The 23,367-nt window shown below is 44.6% G+C and overlaps 1 protein-coding gene across 2 annotated transcripts; it reads right to left on the reverse strand.

The window, feature by feature from the left end:
- Positions 1-1,066: 1,066 nt before the first annotated feature.
- DOLPP1 (dolichyldiphosphatase 1) lies at positions 1,067-22,625 on the reverse strand. 2 transcript variants are annotated; one of them, XM_082207965.1, is made up of 9 exons: positions 22,366-22,484; positions 17,352-17,415; positions 11,475-11,575; positions 7,733-7,817; positions 6,599-6,698; positions 5,516-5,614; positions 4,413-4,541; positions 3,332-3,421; positions 1,067-2,912 (listed from the first exon to the last, which is right to left on the reverse strand). In XM_082207965.1, the coding sequence occupies exons 2-9, from the start codon at positions 17,377-17,379 to the stop codon at positions 2,876-2,878; spliced, it is 669 nt and encodes a 222-aa protein (XP_082064091.1). In that variant the 5' UTR covers positions 17,380-17,415; positions 22,366-22,484; the 3' UTR covers positions 1,067-2,875. The 2 variants fall into 2 exon arrangements, with proteins under 2 accessions (XP_082064091.1, XP_082064090.1); XM_082207964.1 differs by lacking the exon at positions 17,352-17,415 and having other exon boundaries at positions 22,366-22,625.
- Between the last annotated feature and the right edge of the window lie 742 nt (positions 22,626-23,367).

Here is a 23,367-nt window from a genome sequence, read left to right on the forward strand (position 1 = left end):
TGCATACTGGTACTGAAGATGGTGTATTTTCTTCCCTTGTGCTTAGCAAAAAAGTGAAACATTACTGTAAATGCTTAGATTGTAGGTGCATTATTAGACACAAAGAAAGCTAGCTTCCTCCTCTCTGTGCTGGCTGACAGAAGTAGCACTTTCCAGGAACCATCAGGCACTCTATTCCCCTCTCACCATTGGGTTTTTTCACTCGCCTTCTGCCCCATTGTATCAGATCTGTTCCTCAAACTGACCCTTTTCTGTGTTTTTAAACATGCACTGTGTACAGGGAGAGTGCTTTTTCTACTTTGCAGCCCAGGGTGCCAAAGTCCATAAAGTTGACACAGGAAGTTAGAAACGACCTTTCTCTCACTTCTATGGATTTTTTTCAAGACTGAGATTGGCAGCGCTGGTCTTGATCTTAGTCTGGAAAAGTTGAACAATTGAACAGGAGAGGAGGAAAGAGCAGTGTCATTTTCATGGTCCCGTCTCGCCTCTATGCACTTGTTTAAGGCTGTGGTTGCTCTCTTCTGAAAGGAGGCCAAAGTGGGTGGGGAGAGGGCAGAAATTTTGTGGACACCAAGAGAAGTCATCATGGGGATTCTTTTAGCCCATATATTTTCACTCCAATCCAGGAACAGGCTCCTGTGCATCAGAGTAGATTTCTCTAGGCATGTAATCCACCTAAAGTTAATTCAGTTGGAAGCAATATACTGGGTACATAATCCTGCAATCAGCAGCACATATCCTACATGGCTCTACACAGCAGTAAATCCTAATGAGTTTCATGTGGCTTACTCCCAGGTAAGAAACACAGCATTTCAGCTTACGTTGTGTTGAAAGCAATGTAAATTGGGTGTGCTCAACTCCCTGAAGGCTCACTGATTTCAAAGGGGAAGTAATTGTGATGTTTGTTTGGATCATGGCTGGCTGTATATATAGCTGGATGCATATTTTGATGGGTTTGAGGCAAACCTGTGGGCAAGGCACATGTCCTCAGGCTTCTACCAATGTGTGGAGGAGAGGTCTCTCCATATAGCTACACTTGTCAAACAAACACACTTGGCAACCCAAAAACGACCATAAAAACATTTTATTGAGTATTTAAAAGTTGGGGGGGGGCAACTTGGGGATAAATTTGAAACCACCAAGGGAATGACTGATGCCTTGATGGTGCTTTCTTCTTTTGCATTTTAAACTACCAGTAAGAAAGTCTGCAGCAGTATTTTGGGGAAGGAAAAAAAGATTAGGGTAGAAAGTATAAAGGAAGGAAGGAAGGAAAATATAGGGTCACTGGTGAAGTTGGCTCTAAAATAATAAAACAAAACAATTAAAACAAAACAATTTGTACAGATATCTGAATAATAATAAAAAGATAGCATTGAGTAGGGCTGGGTGATACCTGGTTTTAAACATCGTGATATATCACCAGCTAAACATCGCAATATACTGATACATCACGATGTCTGCAATATGGATGAATGCATGTAGAGGCATTGACTGGCTTCACGGTTTTTCCCGCATTGTGATTTTTGCATAGCGAACAAACACACATCATGATTCGCAATATATTGCCAGGTCAAAAATTATGAAACCAATATCACGATACAGTGGCACCCCGGGTTACAGACACTTCAGGTTACAGATTCGGCTAACCCAGAAACAGTACCCCGGTTAAGAACTTTGGTCAGGATGAGGACAGAAATTGAGCAGCGGTGGCGCGGCAGCAGTGGGAGGCCCCATTAGCTAAAGTGGTACCTCAGGTTAAGAACAGTTTCAGGTTAAGAAAGGACCCCCGGAACAAATTAAGTTCTTAACCTGAGGTACCACTGTATAGACTTCAAAGCTGTTTTGGCTGACATATCACCTAGCCCTAACACACATCATAATTCGCGATATATTGCCAGGTCAAAAATTATGAAACCAGTATCACGATACAGACTTCAAACTGGTTTTGGATGACATAGGGATATATCACCCAGCCCTACTATTGAGTTTTTGTATTGTGCTGACACAGTGCAGAAACATCACTAGTGTAGTTTTCTTAAAATCAATACAAAGTGCAGTTGGGATTGGCCCAGATGCCCCTGAACAGTCATGATAAAGTTTTAAACTAACAGAAAGAAGGCTCCCCCTGTTTTCCGCTCCAGTGATCCACGTTTCTCAACTCCTGCCAAAGGGAGATGAATCAGCTGCCTTCCAAAACACTTGGTCACAGGATCCCCACCCACCCACCCCTTTTTTCAAACCAGTTTTTATTCTAAAAGGAATAATAAATAGTGTGTACATTGCATGCTGCAAAAGGGGAAATCAATTTGTGGGGGGAGTCACAGACATATAATATTTTGACTCCCCCACCGACAAAACGCTAAATATATCCCCCCCTTTCCCTGTTTCAGACTTTTCAAAATTCACAGGTAAAACCAACCCAAAAGGGTGTCTTGCGCAGGCCCTGCTGAAATGAAGGGACAGATGGGGGGGAGGGAAGGCGCATTGGAGTTCTCTCCCTCCAGCAATTCTGTTTGCATCAGCGGAGTCTGCGCAAGAGACGTGCAATGGCCGAGTGAGGGGAAGGGGTTGTTCCCACCCTCCCGGTCAGATGCTGTGCAGCTGCGGTATATAAATGGGTCGCTGGTTCCTGAATGGTCCTCGGCATGCAGCAGAGTGTGGATCCGGCTAGCTGGAAAAGGCCTCTGGTCTTCAGGGTATGGTGTCCCTGCCTCCGTTCCTTTTGGTCCATCTCTTAACAGGCTCCTTCCTTCACTTCCAGCTCTGTACAGGTCTCTTTCTCTCTCTAATGCTGGCCCTTGCTTTTTTATTTTTATTTTTATTTTTTGTCTTACAGAATTCGTGCAGTCCAGTTCCTAACATCTCCCTTCCATATTCACTGGAGCTTTGTACCCAGCTTACGCTGTCGGTTCCTGCAATTTAAAAAGGAAGTGGGTTCAAATCTTATCAAGGTGCTTTTTGAGCCCTGCCCAGGCTTTTGATTTCAGTGGGCAGAGGGTGCACTTTGTGTGCAGAAGGCCATAGGTTCAGTCCCCAGCACCTCCCAGCTGGAAAGACTCAAGCCTGCAACCAAGGAGTCAATAAAATCCAGTAACTCAAGAAGGGAAGAGATTTCTATAGAACAATCACCCCCACATCATACTTTTAAAAGACAATGATACTCCATAAGTCATGGCTTCCCCAAAGAATTCTGGGAGCTATAGCTTGTTCAGGGTGTTCAGAATTGTTTAGGAGACCCCCTATTCCTCAAGCAAATGTATCTCTCAGAAGGGAATAATGGTCTCCTCTCAGCAGCACCCTTCCCAACCTCAATCGTGCATTAAATCCTCACCTGGCTTCTGCTCTGGTCACTGTATACTCGAACCATAATATATTTGGGATGAGACTGGTGTCTCTGATTAAGAAAAACTCTGATAATGGCCTGGAAGAAGTGGAAAGGTTTGGCAGAAGAAGGAGATGGGAGAGGGGGAGAAAATAAGGAGACAGAGAACAAGAATTCAGCAAACTTATTTTTTGTAAAGTCTGTTAATTCTTGTAAGTGAATCAACATAGCAAAAAACAAGGCAGATTCTGAATGAAAGCATTTGATACACTTGGGATACTTGATGGTCTAATTACATTTTGCTTAAGAATAAAAGAACAGTCACTCAGTCCCAGGTACCTTTCCCTCACTCTGACAAATATCAGGGATTTGCCAAATGACAGTGGTGACTTCCTTAAGGTCTAAATTCAGAGAGTGTATTAGAACAAAGCTCTGTGCCAAGAATGGTTCTGGAACAGAAACCATGACCTGAGCTTCCTAACGTTGCAGGTAAACTATGGCTTACGGCTGCTTACCTGCTTTCATTTTTGTTCAGCCCCCAGATTTCCTCATGTGCCCATAGTATAGAAACCTTTGGAAGTGAAGTGATGGAGGTAACCATGGCTTGTCAATTCAGAGATCATCGAAAACAACACAGCACAAATCATGTCTGGCAACTGCACCTCCAACCATGGTTTCCAGTACTGATTTGTTTGCTGGCTGGTTGAATTTGACAAGTTATGGTTGGCAGACACCAAAACAAATATTCAACTATGGTTTGCTGTGATATTGAAACTGCGGTATTCATCGCTAAAGCAGAATCCGGACAGCAAGTGCTCAAAAATAAGCTTATTTTATTTACTCTCCTATGAGGCATCATGCATGACAATTAACTCTGCACTTAGCCACCTGAGTTTACTTCTGTACTATATTCTCCCTGACATACTGGATTTCTATATGAAGGGACCCCAGCCCAACACACAAAGGAGCTTCTCTCACCTGCTGCCCAATAAAACTCAAAGGATTTCTGACCTGCCTTTCAATTTAGAAAGATTCCAGAGCAGCAATTTGGTCTCGGGGGGGGGGGGCAGAACAAATAAGGGGGACTTACCATGCAGCTATCCTTGGGAACAATGGTGTTAAGATCTCCTGTGTGAATGCAAACCAAACTATCGCCATGATGCTCCCCACAATCCCTCCATATACAACTTGGCTCCAGGAGTGGTACATCAGATAGACTCTGTGTGTGTTGAAACAGAATGAAAGCACATCAAGAAGAGAGCATGCTAGAGAGTTAGTTACAGCACCATCGTCACCTTTTCTCAAAAGAGGGAAGCTCACAAAGACCCTGTTTACCCCTCATCTATCCCCGCTTCCCCCCAAGGACAGCCAATTCATTGCTTGGCTATCAGGGCCACCTTCCCACCCTGGTTCATGGTTAATCATACAGCTGATGTGGTACATGAATGAGGCCAATAGTGGCTACCACTAACCACAGTTTGCCTCCAAACTGGAACTGGAAAGTCACAGTTCAAATCACTTTGTAGACAAAACTATGGTTACTGCTAAACAGGAAGTGGAGAAGAGAGCTGGGAGCACACCAGCAGAGGAGGGGAAGACAGCACACGAGTTTGAGGAACAGCACAGATGACCAAACTATGGGATTGACTTGTGCAGTCTGGGCTGGACCCAAGTTGAATAGTTAATGGAAAAAATACATATTTTTTAAAATGGGCATTTCACTGCTTACTCAAAGTGGAATTGCACTTTGGACCAGAGGCAAAAAATGGGAGTCCAGTCTTAAATCCTGCCCCTCTCCTTCTTCACCACACAGAAGATAATTTGTTCTGATATTGCAATGTTGAGCATTTATCTGCCCTTCTAGCATCCACCAGTGATGGACAGCAAGAGAAAGATGCACAGCGTAGCAATATCAGGCAAAAGGTCTACGAGATGTGCTATTGGCTTGATCCAGCAGGGCTCTTCTCATGCTAAGATAAGAGATTAGAAATAAATATAATTTTAAAAAGCCACCCACCCACCATCAAAATACCCTGCTGCATATTTACTGAAACATTTATTTGAATAAAGAGTTCTTGCATTGCTTCCAGGAACAACTGAAGCTTTTAAACCATTAATAATGAATGCATCAGTCCCAACAGCAAAACCAAGAGCTGCGCCAAGAAAGCATCCAACAAAATGGAACTGACCTACCTACTATAGGAGACGAAAAAGGCCACGGTTAAGAGGCAGAGGGAGAGGATGTGTCTCCACAATAAGTCCAGGAACCTTGCATTGTTCGTTTGATGCATTCTGGGAGACAAAAATATTTAACTGAAATGACCTCTCACTAAACAAGCAAGACATCCAAATTACAATCCAGCAAGCTCAAGGCCACATAGATACTTTAGAGCTTGCTCTTTTAAAAAAGAAAAAGCTTATCACACCCCCGCCTTGTATCCTTCATTTTAAAAAAAACCCCAAGGAGCCTGATACTTGATTTTATGCAACACAGGGGAAAAAAACCCTAAGTTTCAGGACCTGCTCACATATAAATATCTTTTATTTTTACACCTAAAATGGTACCTTAAGGTAAATGTCTAAGATCTCAATGTGTGCCTGTGCGGCAAGTGCATGCATCATACAGATATACCTTAATGTGTTTCAAGATTCTCTCACCTCTTTAAGGACTAGAAACTTGACTTTGATGGATCCCCCCCCCAAAAAAAGTCAGCAGACTCTGTGCTTGCTGGATCAATTTCTTAAAACACTTTAATCAAAGGCAGAGCAAAAATAAAAATAATCCACTTAAAGCTTCACAAAGATTCCCCCTGTTCACTTAAAACATACTGATTTCACACCATAAATCCAACTTCCATTATCCCCAGCCAGCGAGACCAGTGGTGAGGGATGATGGAAGCTATAATCCAACAAACATCTGAAAGGCTGCAGGTTCCATATCCTTGATCTGAGAAGCAGCATTCCTGGTCGCATGCAAGAGATGGAAGGATGCCTTTAGGTAGAAGCGGCATTCCCTCATGAGAGGAAAGAGGGTGCCTCTTCTTAGATCAGGGATGGGGAACTTGCGGCTCTCCAGATATTGTGGGGACTCCCAACTCGCATCAGCCCCTGCAGCCAGCATGGCCAGTAGTCAGGGACAAAGGGAGCCTAATCTAACTGAATAGAAAAAGGAAGAGGCCACTGTAAATGGAGCCCCTTTTCTGAGCTCTACATAAGCTTAAAAGCAAGGCTGGAACACCCTATCCACCAGCATCAAAAGGAAAAGGGATTATTCACCTTAAATAGAGGAAGAGAAAAGAGTAAATGGAGAAGAACCAGATGAACTGGGAATGGCTGGAAGGCATGGCGTACTTGGAAAAAACCGATGTGTGGATTTCTGAGGAGGAGGAAGAAGAAGAAGCACAAATGTTAGTTGGACTGTAGGAGCATTGCTTGGCTCTCCTCCCCTGCGATCAAGAAGGCCCTGACTCCCCAAGAGTCTATGTTTGGGTTAAATGTTGCCAGAGGATGTGGAGGAAGATGCTACCTCTTACCTGCTGGCTATAGAAAGCCCCAACCGCTTGAAGGAAGTGCTCTCCCAGCTGCCCCCAAAGCAGTTGAAGCGGTAAAGACGTTTTGCACTAAAGCAACCTGAACAGTTAAAAATGATCAGCGGAACTGCCACAGTTACAGGCACCGCAAAAGACCTATTTTGCATTTGTAAGAATTCAATCTTTTAGCGTGGCAGTGCCCACACTTTGGAACTCCCTGCCTGGAGATATCAGGCAGGCTCCTTCACTGTACTGCTTTTGGCAGCAGCTCCATTTTTGTTTAGACAAGCCTACCCAGATATTCAGAAAGTCAATGCACGTTTTGATTTTTTATACTTTCTTTTTTACAAAAGTCTTAAATTATTATAATTTTTATGATTCTACTGTTTTATCTCTTTTTAGGCCACTTTGAGGTGTGTTTGTTAACAATACAAGTGGTGTATAAATCTTATTAAATACAGTAAATAAATGAATAAATAAAAATGTAAATATTTGGAAATAGATCCACTTTTATACTCTGTTACTACAGGGAAGATGGATGACGCACTCAATGCAATCCGATGGCAGAGAAGCAGAAGCAGCATTTCATTGTATGATAACGTCTGCTTTGGTGATTGATGTGCTGCTATCTGCAAGCCCGCACCAATGCTTTTTCTCAAAGTTTCCCAGTCAGCTGGTTGTTAGCTGGCTGCTTTCATTATTGAATTTTGCTGTTGATTGTAATGTGAAAAATATAAACTATTTTTAAAAAAGCAAAAACAAAATGTAGTGTTATTTTTATCGTTCCATAAGCAAAGGCAGTGGATGAGAACTGCTACCCTCATTAACAATGCCCAGGTCTGTAGTCAGCTGCACCCTTTCCCTGCCAGCAATACTCCACCTGCACAAGGACGAGGCTCCTGGATAATATTCTTTATTAGCCAATTCACACCTTCATTGAGCAAGAGGCCCCCCAAGAAAGAGATCTGCAAAAGGACAAAAAGGATGTGTGATTTTTGAGATCAACTGGTTGTTGCACAGAGGATAATTTGTTTAGCTTGACTCTTCTAGGGATTTAGAAAGCATTAACATCCCACCTTTCCATTAAAAGCCAAAAATCAAATTTATTAGGCTACTTCTGGTTTAAAATAAGCTCTATAAGCATCATAACAGAGTCCAATACCAAATAATTTGATTAAATAACATAAAAACATTATATATAAAGTTCAGCAGCAACTGTTTTGTTGTTGTTGTTAAAAAAAATTCCCGTGAAATAGATGGGCAAATATCTTCCTGCTTTTGGGATTTCTAAAGGTGAAACAAAAAAATGTGAGGCCCCCATCCCAAAACCTCTGTCAAAATTCTCAAACATAACTCGATTTTGAATGTTGATGCAAAGTGATCTCTGCCTTCTCGAATATTCAGCTAATGTGACCTCAAAGGGTGAACTGCATATTTCTCTAATTGCAAGTGGTTAAATTGGAAATGCAATGAATTCTAAACAATTGGTTGATTCAATTATATGATATGTGATATGCTATGATTGATTGATTGATTGATTGATTGAATGAATGATATGACATATGATAGAATGATATACTATGATACGATTGAATGATATGAATGATTGATATGATATGATTTGTGAATATTTTCATTTAATATGCCCCAAAGTCCCATCAAGGTTTCTTTTGACATGTTCTCTTGGCCAATAAACAACTCCCAAAGTCATCAAATTGTTTTTAACCTTGCATCTGAGACTCACCAAGGTGGCCAATGTCCCTGGGACTCTGCAACCAGAGCGCCAACACAGGAGAAGAAACCCTCTCACCACCTGCCCAACCTTCAAAGCCAGGGGCAACTAAAGATGATGACCTCCAAAGGTGAGCAGGCACATATAGAACAGGGAGCCCTTCAGAAACCTTGTGCTCTATCCAATGTTTGTCCTATTCAAAGCAGACCCACTGGAATAAATGACTCCCAATCTCACTAGGGCTGGCTGTCAGCATTTGATTGGTTGATGGGCACTGATAGCAAGTCCTGCTTGTGCCAGGGCACAATGAGATCCATGCTGACAGGAGTTGGGAGCTCAACAACAAAACCTGGAGGGACAAAAGTTCCCTGTCCCTGGTTTCTGCAATTGTTCTGGTTATGCCTGCTCCTCACTTCTGGCCGACAGCCAGGACCAGGTCACGCATGCACAAACATGTCAGCTGGTTCTTGCTCTTAATCTATTGGCTTGCCATGTTGCTGCAATATACGTACTGCTATCTCATTGGCTCTATTTAGACAATTGATGGTTATGGATAGCTATGACTGTTCACCACTAGCTGCTAATAAAGGAGTGGGGTGGTGCTCCAGGTTGACTGGCTGCCCACTGGATGGCAACATACTTATGGCTCTCTCTCTTGCACTGCTTGAACCTTTGGCCTCACTGTAAAAAACACAGGTTGAAGTTTCTTCCCTCCTCTTCCTCCTCCTCTCTGTAACTCAGAATTTAGATACTGTCAGCGACTAGCTGGATGAAGAGGAGTGGTGGGAGGCACCAGTTGGGGAAGCCCCAAAGGAAATCCCAGAGAAGGAAGGCTCAGAGCCCGGGGACTGGCGGTGGGACACTGAGGAGACGTCAGAGGGGGAAGATTGGGGCCTGCTGGATACTGAAGGGTCAACAGGGTTCAGTGAGCAGAAGGAACCTGTGACAGGGAGAAATTCGGATTCTGAGGCTGAGGCAGAAGGGAAGGAGTGTCAAGGGACTGCTGAAGAATCCAGAGAAGCTCCTCTCCCTGATGATCTCCAGGAATGCACAGGATAATGAGGAGGGCAGAACAGGGACCGGAGGTGGTCAGACACCGTTTGAGACTTCTTGGGAAACACCTGGGAGAGCAGTCGTCTTAGGAGGGGTAGAAGGCAGGCACCTTCAGCCCTGTCAACTGCTCTATAGGGGAAGACTGGGAAGTGTTGCTGAGTTGTATGCCGTTTCCTTGAATAAAGAGCTAAGTTCACTGACAACTGACTCTGCTGCTTCATGCTGACCTGCATCTGACTCCAGACCTGACAATCCCCTACCCAAAGAGGTACCTACTCTAAGCATCTGTTAGCATAGGATCTTCAAGGCGGGAGCAGGGGACCTTTCTCAGCCTGAGGGTCACATTGCCTCGCAAGCATCCTTTCAAGGGCACATGGGGAACATGGGCTAGAGGCAGATGTGGGAGGGGCAAAAAGCCAAAGCCTGTGTGTGTGTGTGTGTGTGTGTGTGTGTGTGTGTGTGTAGGCAAGAGGCATCATTACATTCAAGGAAACATTCCAGTCAGACTTTAAAAAAATTGAGGAGAGGTGTGGCTCCCAGAGCTGGGGTTTCCCCACCCCTGCCTCATAGTGTCAAAGGGTCTTTCCTCTTTCTGCTGCAATAGAACTAAAGGCATCTATCCTTCTGGAACTCATCTGTGAAGACAACTCCAACAAAACAGAAAAGTGGGAGGCATTTAAAGAAACCAGTGTGCATAAGCTTACAGGTGAGCTGATATTTAAGAGGGGCATGCATAAGAAATGGAAGAAAGAGAAAATCACAAAGGAAATCCCTGATGTATACATGAGTAGCCAACAGTTGCAGGGAGAAGGTCATGTTAATCTGGAATGAGCGCAGAGGAGGGCAACCAAGATGATCAAGGCTCTAGAAACCAAGTCTTATGAGGAATGGTTGAAGGAGCTGGGTATGTTTAGCCTGGGAAAGAGGAGACTGAGAGGAGATATGATAGCTATCTTCAAATATCTAAAGGGCTGTCCCATGAAAGATGGAGCATGCTTGTCTTCTCCTCTGGAGGGTAGGACCTGAACCAATGGATTCAAATTACAAGAAAGGACATTCCGATTAACATCAAAAAGAATTTTCTGTCAATAAGAGTCAACTGTGGACTCCCTCGGAAGGTTGTGGACTCTCCTTCCTTAGAGGTTTTAAAGCAGAAGTTGGGTGGTCATCTGTAATGGATGCTTTATTGAGATTCCAGCACAACAGGAACTGGGTCTCTTCCAACTCTACAATTCTATTATTCTATTCAGTTACTGGGCACAACTGACAAGGTATTGTCAATACCACCTCTTTCCCTAGAGAGTCTCTAGGGTGTTGAGATTGCCAGAGGAGGCCCTCTTGGTAGTTCCTCCACCCTCTTGGCAGCCCAGAAGAGGGCCTTGTCTGTGGCAGTCCCTGAATTGTGGAACTCCTTCCCTGCAGAGGTGCTTCTGGCACCGTCACAATACAGTTTCTGTTACATGCTGAAGGTGAGCCTCTTCGACGTGGCCTTTGACAAGAGGCATATTTTAAGGACCCACCCTATTTCTGTGCCTGTAATTTTGTTTTAAACTGTTTTTCATTCCGAATGTTAAACTGCTGCAACCATATCTTGGGACCTCATGGTGACAGTCAGGTAAGAAATTGAATTAATAATAGTTATAATTACAGATGTAAGAGAAAGGAAAGTCATGGGATGGTCAAGGTGAAGGGAGTGATGGGGACAATTTCAGGAAAGGGGAAACGAGAGAAAGGAAAGCAGATGCTACCAGGCCCCAGCAGGAGATGTGAGTTCAGGAACACAAAAGGCTAGACCCAGATTTGGGGAGGAGGGCAGAGAAGCAGGAGCAGGACTCACCGTGTGAAGCTCTCTCTTGAAAACGATGAGTGTGATGAATCCAAATATGATGAAAATTGGGCTCAGGCTTGCTTGGGCGAGAATAAATCCGGTGAAGTCACCTGGGGTAGTAGACAAAAAAAGATAAAACTTGCCCAAAAGGTAATCTTGCCTGGCTGTAAAGGTTGTGGGTTTTTTTTTACTTTCAAGTACGTGTGCAACTTATGGAACTAACCACAAGCAGGTGTGCTACAGGCCACTAAGTTTAACTGTCTTTAGACAACTATGTAATAGGAGTTGTGCTTTGAGGGGAGAAAGGCCCAAGGACCCTGGCTGTGTTGGACTTGAACTAAGGGGGACTCGAGTTCAAGTCCCCACACAAGACTTGAAGCTTCTTAGGTGACTTTGCACCAGTACTTTATTCCCTCCACCTGACCTACCTCACAGGGATGTGCGAGGATTAAAAACTTAGTAACATTGTACTTTATGAATATGGCAATTAAAAAAGAGCGAGAGAGAACAAAAGAGAGGGAGCACTAATGAACAGGTTCCTTCCAACTCCAGAGGAAACTATGAGGTTTACCGCAGCAGCACAGTCTAAATATGAAAAACAGAGCCTATAGATGAACAGCACCCAAACCACATCCTTCTTACCCAGACACCCGGCCGCCACCATTTCCTGTTGGATGTCTGCTTGTGGCAAAACCTTTGGTTGCATGATAACTTGGTACAGGATATCAGTTGCTTTAAAGGGCAATGATCTCAGGGTCATCAGTACAAAGCTTTCCATTCACAGAGGAACACAAGGCTGCCGGTTTGAAACTCACCCTGGCAATAGGCTTTTGGGGAGGCCCTGAAAGCCGTCCTCTCCCCCTTCACATCATCAGCCTCCCTCCACCTTGTCACCTGCTTGCTACATAAAAACTGCACAGCTGGCCTGCCTTACAGGGCTGTTGTAAAGATACGGAAGCTTGGCCAACACATGAAGATTGCTGTAGCTGCATTCTTATACACCAGTAATGAGGAATCTATTGCCCTCCAGATGATGGTGGACTACAACTCCCAACATCCCCAACTGTTGGCCATTGCTGGCTGGGGCTGGTGTGAATTGGGAGTTGAATGACATCTGGAGTGCCAAATTTTCTGCACCTCTGAGATATACTCACACAAGTACCTGGAAGTTAGGTCCACCTAAACTCAATGGGAACTACTTTTGAGTAGAAACACACCTCTTAAATGCATCAAAGGAATTGAGGAAGCTGTCCAGTACAGCATGTGACCATTGGTCCATCTTGTCCAGTACTGTGTTAACCAGAGCTTTCCAAACTGTGTGTTGTGACATGTTAGTGTGTTGGCTGCAGTGTGTAGGTATCTCACGTGAACACTCCCCGTGCTCCCCCTGCGGCTGGAAAGGGGTTAGTTTAACCTCCAATTTGCTAGTAAAATTGAATTACTATGTTGCGAGATTATGCATGTCTAAAAAGTGTGGCACCAACATGAAACGTTTGGAAAGCTCTGGTCCAAACCATAGGGATGGGGAGCCTTTTTTCAGTTTGAACGACACATTCTCTTCTGTGCAACCTTCTGAAGGCCATATTCCAGCATTGGGCGGGGCCAGAGGCAAAAGTGAATTTTACCTAGTCAGGGAATTGGGCTCCAATGACATATGGAGAGCCACAGATGTTCCCCATCCCTCTCCTAGAGAATATTCTAATTTAGCATGTTTTATTTTATCAGCATTTGGTAAACAAAACTAAAAATTTTGAAATTTTCCAAGCCTGGCCTGATGTTTCATTTGCAAACAACATCTGTTTGTTGCTACTAATGAACAAATGACAAGAAAGGAGATTCCTAAACATTAAGAAGAACTTTCTGACGGTAAGATCTGTTTGACAGGTGTTGAACACTCCTTCATTGGAAGTTTTTAAGCAGAGGTGGGACGGCCATCTATCACGGATGCTTTAGTTGAGATTTCTGCATTGCAGGGGGTTGGACCAGATGACCCTCAGGGTCCCTTTCAACTCTATTCTATGAGCCTATGAGTTGTAAGACAAAAATCTAAAGGGTTCCAGGTTGGCCAAGGATGGAAAAATTTTGGGGAAATTGCCTAGTGCTTTATTTCTCCCCAGAAAGTATTGTTTTCGTACATTCATAGAATCACAGAACTGTAGAACTGAAAGTACCTCAACGGGTCATCTGGCAAAACTGTCAGAAAGTTATTCCTGTTGTTTAGTTGGAATCTCCTTTCTTGTAACTTGAAGCCATTGGCCCATCATCCCCAGCCAGCACAGCCATTCTCCCAGCAGCAATCTTATAATATGGAGGGCACCCGGTTGGTGAAGGCTGACCCAGGAAGATACTCACAATTACAGTTTTGATAGCTTACCATTCAACTAATGGGAGCCTGGGGCTGATGTGAGTTGTTGTCCAAAGCATGGTGGGGGGGCTGTCCAACTGCACAAGACTTTCTAATGGCCACCCTCTCACCTCTGCTTTTTTTTTAATTTGTGAGGAGTGGTCCAAGTTTGAACATCAGCAGGAAACAGACTAGAAGGGAATCCCAGGCATGTCATCAAATGCATTGTGGACTCAAAGAAAGTAATTTGATATTTTAAGGATATCTATTACATCGTGCTCTCTGTTCATCCTTTTGATGCTGACAAGTGGCCTGTTGGGGGTGGCTGTTACATGTGGCTTGTTTACGTGCCAACATGTGCTTGTTGGAAAGCAAATAAAGCTTCTGAAAGTGCTGTACAGCGAAGAGCTGCAGCTGAGCAGTAGAGAACCAACCTGAAGCACACCCAGGTAAGGCTGGAGAGACTCCCTGCCTGAAACATTTGGAGAGGTGCTGCCAGTAAGTGTAGACAATACTGAGCTAGATGGACCATGGTCTGACACGGTATATGGCAACTTCCTATGTCCCTGCTTATATTCCTATGTCCCCCTCTGACAAACAAAAATCCCTTTTATCCATAATTATCAGGATACTTTTATTTCTAGGGGAGAGACATATCTACATCTTAAAACTCATGCTTTGCATGCAGAAGGTCCTCGGTTCAATATTCAACAGCATCTCAATATTCAACAGAGAGACTGTTTGAAACCCTGGGGAGCCACTGCCAGTCAGTGCAGGTAACAAAGCTGGATCCAAAGCTAGATGGACCAATGATCTTTATTTTGTTTTCATGGATCAAGACTGTCTACTCTAGGGGCTCTAGAATGTACAACAGGCCACGGGTCTTACAGAGCTAGCTAAAAATGTTTTCAGCACCAGAACCAGACAACAGGCATGGGATCGAGAGGGTTTTCATTTGCTCATGCAGCAGCATAAACAGAACATGAGTCTCAGTGAAAACACACAGACACACACCATTATTTCCGTACAAGGAAGCTGGCGCAGATGGCTCCGCAGCAGGGACCAATTAATTTAGCGAGCCAGAGCAGAAGATTCACGCTGCACCTCCAGGATACAACAGGTGGCCTGCAGGCAGAATCTGGCCCCAAGAAACACTCCTAAGGTCTCTGCTTGCTAATTGCCATCCTGGGAGACGACCCCATAGATGCCTCCTCCTGCCCTTAGGTGTATGCATAATGCAGAACCTATGTACACATATATGGACAAACATGGGGGCAATGCTTCCCATCTACAAAGTGCATACTGAGTGCAGAACACAACATCCAAAAAACACAGGTTTTTGTTAACCCTAGGGACAAGCTTCTATCCCTTAGGACAATAATTATGCCTAAATATAGCAAATGAAACTGGTTTGCACAGTACAGTAAGCTGTGGCTTGGTGCTACATCTGAGAAGATGAATTGTGGTTTGGGATGCTGTTACACCCTCAGAACCTGCTGTTTGGGATGGGCCTCTGGGGATTCTCAGGGAAGGTGGCTGGAGAGGGGAACCATGTAAGCCATATCATGGTTTGGACACATGCCATGAATTTAAAGCACATTTGCTTTTTCTCCAATGAATCCCAGGAACTGTAGTTTATAAAGAGTGCTGGGAATTGTAGCTTTGTGGTAGGGTAAACTAAATTTCCCAGGACTCTTTTGGGGGGTTGGGGAGATGGTGTACGGTATGTACGCAGTCTAAATGAGTCTTACCACAGATTGTGATCTGGTGCTTGATCTGAAGAAATCCACTGTAAGCCACTTCTTAGCCTTTGTTAACCTGGTGACTTCCAGAAGATTTGAACTGGATGGGCCTTTGGTCTCATCCAGCACGGTTCTTCTTACATTCTTATATTCTTTAGTTGCTGGCTAGGGCTGACGGAAGTCCAAAATATCTGGATGGCACCATGTTGGTGAAGGCAGTCTAAACCTCTCACCTTCAGAGCTCCCCAGAGACCTCCAAGAGACCCCTCCTCTCTGGAGAGGCTTTGGAAATGTCAGCAGGTGTACTTACTCTCAAGGCTCTCCACTGGCATGAGAGCTGGAACCTTGGGTGAAAGTTGAGATACTTAAGCCACAAAATTCAATGCCACTTCTGTTACTTAAATTTAAGATTGTTCAAAAATAATAATAATTAATGCTATTAAACTCATTTACTTGTGTTCTTTTTTCAGATGTCAGGATTTTTTATCTTTTACAAGCCATTCATTTAAAAAAAAAATTGACTGACTGAAAGCACAACAAGCTCTGATGGAACTGGCTGAGGTAACATCTTAATGAGGGGGAGGGTTGCAAAATATATATATATTTAATAACCTCTAGGCTGGATTACTGCAACACATTACACATAGGGCTGCCTCTGAAGATGGTATGGAAGTTTAAGCTGGTGCAGAATTCAGCGGCCAAGTTGCTCAGTGGGGCAAGATGGTTTGAGCATATAACACTTATCCTGACCTGACTGCACTGGCTGACGTATAAAAGTCTTAAACAGCTCAGGACTGCAATACTTCAAGGACCGCCTCTCCCCCTATAAACTGTCAAAGACTCTGCGTTCATCATTTGAGGCCCTTCTTCATGTGAGGGTGGAAACATGAGAACGGGCCTTTTCTGCAGTGGCTCCCAGTTTGTGGAATGCTCTTCCCAGGGAGGCTTGACTGGTGCCTTCATTAGGCATAAATTTGGTGTAGAAGGTTCAAAGTCAGTTTTTCATCATCCTGACTCAGCTTCTATCAGTTCATCAGCATCTGAACTCTGATGTGCTTGAAAAGGGGTCTGGCTTTCCCTGGCATGTAGCTCAGTGGCCAAGGGATGGAGCTGTCAACTAAGAATTTGTTCAGCTACAAATTCCATAGACAGCCTTAAAATGAACACTCCCTTCTCCTTCAATCCTAATCCTTGTGTGTCTTAAAGCTGATTTACCTTACAAGACAGCTGTTTATGATTGCTAATATAGCCAAAGAGTTTTGGGTGGTGTAAAGCAGGGGTGGTTAAACCCTGTGGTCATCCAGCTGTTAGTGGACTACAACTCCCATCATGCTTGGACCACTGGCCATGCTGACTAGGGGGCAGATGGGAGTTAGAGTGCAACAACAACCTGAGGGCCACAAAGTTCTTCACCCCAGCCTAAGAAGTGGCATTATTTCCTGTTTTACGGGGAAAGACTCTTCTAACACAACATAAGAGTCGGCTCGATCAGGCCAATGGCCTAGCAAGCCTAGCAACCTGTTCTCATAGTGTCTGTGGGACACCTGGAAAAAAGATTCGAGCACTCTCCCTTCCTGTGGTTTCTCTATCTACTTTCTCCATGCTATGCATAATTTTATAAACTTCTTTCATGTCTCCTCTTACTCAACTTTTTAGTTTAATTTCTTAATAGAGGAGTCACTCGATCATTCTGGTAGCCCTTTTCTGAGGCAAGGCAACCAGGACCAGAACTGTACATAAGAGGCCTTATTCCATCTCTTTCACACAGTAGGGAATCCCATAAGCACAACCACAACTCACCCTTCTTGCAGTTTCCATTAAGAAGCATTCAGCAGCTTACTGGCTCCCACTGGCGTTATATACCCTGGGTTAGAAATATGAAGAGGATGCTGCCTATGATCATTTACTTCCATTTTCTTTGTATATAAGGAACAGCCTGATATGTCACCTGCTTTTGGGAAGTGGCCTCAACCAAGGCATTAACATTGGTCCAACTAGTTCACTATGGCTTACACAAGCTGGCAGCATGTCATCACAGCATCCCCAGGAATTGAACCTGGGACCTTCTGCATGCAAAGCAGCTGCTCTACTGCCGAACTATGCTTTTCAGAGTACATAAGGTGCGGCTTTGGAGATTTTTTATCTCCTGCCCTGTCTTCCAGCATGCAATCTTTATAAAAACTGAATCCAATAATTCCATTAGTTAATGGATGTGTGTGCGGGTGGTTGCGTGGGGGAATCAAAGGATGAGTTTGGGCTGGCCTGAAAGCCATACATTCTCTCACTCAGAAGCTCTGCCTCTCCCCACCCCCGTGCCAAAATCATGGGAATTGAGTGGGCTTTCTCAGCAGCACGCACACAACTCTAGAATACTCCTCTACAGTCAGCTTGCCAGGCGGAAAGAAATCCCAGTTTAATGCAGGAAGCACAAGGTAAGGGAGCCAAGTATCAGAAAGAAGAGATAAATAATACATGTGATTCCTTCCCCCCCCCCTCATTACCACAATGCGTCTAACTCCCACAGTGCTTAGTGTCTGGAAATGAAAAAAACAAGAATACCAAGTTGCAGGTCTGCCTGGAAATACCACACCCTAGTATGGAAGCCTGGACACAAAGAGACCTCTTTCAGTTGGTTACTCAGGAGAAATGCAATCCGAACCTTCTCAGAAGCACTTTCCACTATTTTAGGGTTGGGCTCTGACACTTAAGAGAGCAAATGGCAGCACTAAGTCATGTCAGAATTTAAAGCCCTGAGTTACTGAAATATTCAGAGTTCAAATGAATAAATAAATAGGCCACAGGCTAGCAAGGTTGGGAGATCCAGTTACAAACGTAGAAGCTGATCCTAACTCTACCACCCAATGATCTCCTCCTGCTCCCTTAAAAACCCTCCCATCCTACATTGCTGTTCCCTATGCCTGGAACTCACTCCCAGAATGCCTCCCTCCTCCTCCTCCTCCTCCTCCAAGTCACCTCTTCCCTAAACTGAGACAACACACACATAGTCTAAGTCAGGTGTGAGGAACCTGTGGCCCTCCAGATGCTACTGAAAGATAATTCTCATAATCCCTGGCATTGGCGGCTGGTGCTGATGGGAACTTTAGTAAGGCAACATCTGGAGAGGCAAAGCTTCCCCTGGCATTGCAACTCCATTCACTCCCATCTGTCCTTTGGTACATTTTGCTGGTACATGTAAAGTGGAAGATTAGACTGCAAGTGGCTTGGGGCAGGGGATTTATCCCCCTACCCCTTGGTGTGTATGATGCAGATTTGTTACTGGTCATCCTGTCATTTTGTTACTTTAAAGCAGTTGAATTTAACCCTTTCCCTTCATTAAAAAAAATATGTTATCATGCCCCCATTGTGGTCGTGGTGGTGATACAGTTGCCTGTATTTTTATTTTGCTCATCAGGATGAATAGCAGTTTTTTGTGAGGAGGCAATTTAGATCAAGGAAACTAACTAACACATTCCTTTCATCATCCCAGTTCTGATCAAAATCAGAACATTCTGTAGCTGCTTTTAAAGTTTAAAAATTAAATGCCAGGCAAGAGATGGATCACAGAACTTGTAAAGCACAAACATTTTAGGCTTTGTTTTGAAAAGTGACATGCACACTAATACAGCCATATAAATTATTCTTTAAACAAGTCTCCTGAAATCAGCAGGACAATCCCAAGCAAATGTACAGTCAAATGAAGCTTTACAGATACATTACAAAATCAGTGGGGAGTCTCCTTTGCATGCAGAAGGTCCCAAGTTCAATCCTCAGCAGTATTCCCAGGTAGGGCTGTGAAAGATTCCTTGCCTGAAATCCTGGAGAGTAGCTTCTAGTCAGTATAGACCAGCATTTCTCAACCCTGGGTCCTCAGAGGTTGTTGGACTACAACTCCCATCTTCCCTAGCTAGTAGGACTAGTGGTTAGGGATGATGGGTGTTGTAGTCCAACAACATCTGGGAACCCATGGTTGAGAAAGGGTGGTATAGACAATACTAGACCAATGATTTGACTCGGTTTAAGGTAGCTCCCTATGTTCCTATTCAGGTGCTCTCTAGAGACATCCAGGTGTTCATAGCAGTGGTTAAGAGTGTTGGGATCTCACTGGGTGACTGTGGGCCAGTCATTATCTTTCAGTCAAACAACAACAATGCAAAGTTGTTCTGAGGGCAAAATTGATAGGATGGAAAAGATTCATGTATGCTGTCTTGAGTTCCTTGAAAAAGATTTGTGGGGAAAATGTAAAAAAAAAAAACACAAAAAAACACCAAACCCTAATCATCGGTGTAGCTAGCCACTCGGGCACCTGGTACGGTGCATGCGCCCTGCAGCCAGGGTTGGGGTGATCTGCCCATGGAAGTAGGGCAAGCTGCATGGAACCTCTCCACCACCTTCCCCTCAACTGTAGGGCTGCTGAGGGAGAGGCAGTGGGCAGATATAAGCCCCACACAGCCATTTCAGGCAGAGGGAGCCTGCAGGCACCCAAGCCACCATGTCACTCCCAGAAGAAACGTGTGGCTTGGGCATGCTGCAGGCCCCGTGGTTAGTGCCAGCCCCGCGGTGTGGCGCCCAGTGCCAGCCATGTTTCATTAAGTTTCTTGACTGAACTAAAAAGTTTTGTTAGTCCTTTTTTTATCTCATATTTTTGTCACCCCCCTCAGTGATGACACCTGGGGCGGCCCGCACCCACTGCGACCCCCTTCCTCAGCCACTGACCCTAATACAATTTTGCACCATTAGGTTTTATCCTGTTGATCATTTAGAAACCCATTATTCAGAGATAGTTTACTTCTAAATGCCAATGGCTGCACGGTCACATGATGGGAGGCAGGAAAGACTGGTGCTTTTGCACCCTGCCTGCAAGCTTCCTAGAAAAAAAGCATAACAGAGCACATGCTTAGCTTGCAGACAATTCCAGGTATGAGCCCTCTTTCAAAATCAGGAGAGCTTCCTCCACTCAGTATGAGCAATATACTGAGCTAGATGGATCAAGGGTCTGACTCTGAATAACATAGCTTTGCATGTTATTTGGAAGGGACACAATTCAGTAGTAGAGCACATCTTTAGCATGCAGAAGGTGCCAGGTTCCCACATGCAGCACCTTTAGTTAGTGCTGGGAGAAGAGTCCCTGGCTGAAACCCTCAAAAACTTCTCCTAGTCAGTGTAGACAGTTCTGAGCTAGACAAGACAATGATCTGAGTTATTATTTCAATCACCCCATTGGACCAGATTCAACTACTCTGTTCTGCTCCTCCAGTGGTTCTCAAACTTTTTTCTCTGGGTCATACTTTCAGGATAAAAATTTGCTTGTGCTACACCAATATTTTTATTGATAAGAAATACATTGGAAAACAAAAAGAAACGAGTCCTAGCAATGCTTGATTAAAACATACAACTACTTTATAATTTGATTGTGGGACATCCAGAAAGTATTAAAAAATGCAACTACATAAGAACAGAAATAATTCCCAAAATATAATTATAAACAAGCCTTTTAATATGTACCTTACATATTTATACAAATTCAATGAGAGGTATGAGCTTGCTTTTGCCAAGTAATCTCATTTATATTATGTCTAATTTGAGACAAATAAACTCTCATATCATCAACACAAAGAAACCTTTATCTTTTCTGCTGTTTCGTATCTGTCAGTTGAAAATCCCCGTTCACAACAATATGTTGTGGAAAATGGTAGATAAATAGCCAATGCTCTTGAAAAGAGGCATGGATACTGTCTCTGGTTGTATATCTAAAAAAAAAAACATTTTGATGCTATATTATACGATACTATACTTAAATATTTTACACTGAAATGTTTAAATGTTTATTTGATTGTCATTGAATCTTCCTGCCACACTTGCCACCCTCTCCTGTCACACCAGTATGGCACGCCACACCCTTTAAGAACTACTGCACTAGTGGAAATCAGTGCAAAGACTCTTGCTAGCTAGGTTCCCCCTCCTCTGCACCTCCCCCTGCATTGTGAAAACAATCACCTTAGCACTGTGTTGAATCCCACCCTTTATTTAAAAGCCCAAAGACTAGAATCTTATTTTATTTCGGAGGAAGGGCATTTGGCTCAGTGGTAGGAGCACCTGCTTTGCATGTGTAAGGTCTTGGCTTCAATCCCTAACAGCATCTCAAAGTAGCGTTCGGGAAAATACATTTCTGCCCCCCTCCCCACCTGAAACCCTGTAGAGCTGCTGCCCGTCAGTGTGGACAGCACTGCCCTAGAAAGAACAAAGGTCTGGCCCAATATAAGGCAGCGTTCTGTGTTCCAAGTGTGTTAGGAAAAGGATCTCTCCAGCAATGGGTCAGTGATCCTGCAAAAGTAGCATCTAGTAACTGGTGTGACAAAGAGGCATGTCAAAAGAAAACTTAACTCTAATAAAACAGAATAGATCTAGATGGAAGCGGCCAGGAACAGGGAGGTGCCAATAGGTGATCGGAAGCGGGACCATAATAAATACAATAAATGTAAAGGTGATTCCCTCCCCCCCCCCAAAAAAAAACTCTGCACTCTTGGGACGAGAAATCCAAAGCAGAAAGGGTGCCGCGCATGCGCACTGCAGCCTCCGAAGTACACTATCTCGCAAAGAGCGGCAGCCGAAGCACGCATGCGCCGCCGCCCGGCTTCACAGCGCTGCTAGTCAATGGCTCACTATTTGGCAGCTCCCACCCGATCCCCTCAGGAACTCCCCGAAGCCCAAACCTCGCCTTTTGTCACGGATATGAATTGGGCGTAGGGCGAAAGGCCCACCCACAGCGAAGAGAAGAAAACAGGCTCCGCGAAGCGCCGGAGGCTGGAGGCTTTACCTTCTGGGTACTCGACGTGAGTGAGGGAAACCGACTTCCACGGAACAGACACCGAGCACTCTCCTACCGCGGCCATCTTACCCGGATACCGGGCCGGGCCGCCACAGCCAATCGGGCGGCACACACGGGGCGGGGCGGCAAATGGGAGTGAGCGGAGGGGGAGACGCGCACGGCCAATAGCCGTGCCCCGCAGGTGAGGCACTGGCCAATCCGCGGGCACCGCAACGTACAGCAGCCCCGCCCACCCCGCTCTGAAGCGCGAGAACGAGTTGGGGAGAGGGAACTTCCACAAGTCCAATCCTCGGCGGGGCCCAGGTAGAAGAGATGGCCAATGGCAGAGGAAGCGGGGGCGTGGCGGCGCCCGGGGATTGGCTGGTCCTTCTCGCCAATCCTCTCTCCGACTCCTCCCCCGTCTGAGCCAATCAGGTCTTAGAGGGTGGATGGCGGGCTAGAGAGCGACTTGAGTGAGTGAGGTGTATTGTGGGTATTATCGTTGCTCAAAAGGGGGGGGGGCTTCTCCACTGTACAACTAAGGGGCGCTAAAGGAATGGAGCTGAGGCAGAGTTCTCCACCCTGACAGGGTTTGAAGGGGGGAGCGGTCTTCTGCAACTGGGTTGCCACCTTTGTTCTCGCAAAATACAGGGTGGGGCTGTTGGGGGGCGATTTTTTTCCATCTGGCACTGAAGTGGCTTCAAAGCAACCCATTACAGTTTAATGCAGCCTAAAAGGATGGCCTCTCTGGAATTTGTTGCGCACAACACAGACCAGTGTTAGAATAGAAACCGAGATATGAAAGCTAGGAGCTAAATGGCACTTAAATCTAGGTTGTGGACGCAACAATGGAATGTCTAGGCGTGCTTTATAATAGCAAGAATACAAAGCTGAAAATGAATGAACTACAGCTAAAATATTATGTTCATTTTTCACATGGTCTGCTCTAGTCCTTCCCCTGCCACCCTCCTAATATTCTTAAGAGGGTCTCTTCTCCAGTCTTCAGAGAGT

Source organism: Podarcis vaucheri (genome assembly GCF_965113315.1).
Source record: "Podarcis vaucheri genome assembly, chromosome: Z".
NCBI classification, from domain to species: Eukaryota; Metazoa; Chordata; class Lepidosauria; order Squamata; family Lacertidae; genus Podarcis; species Podarcis vaucheri.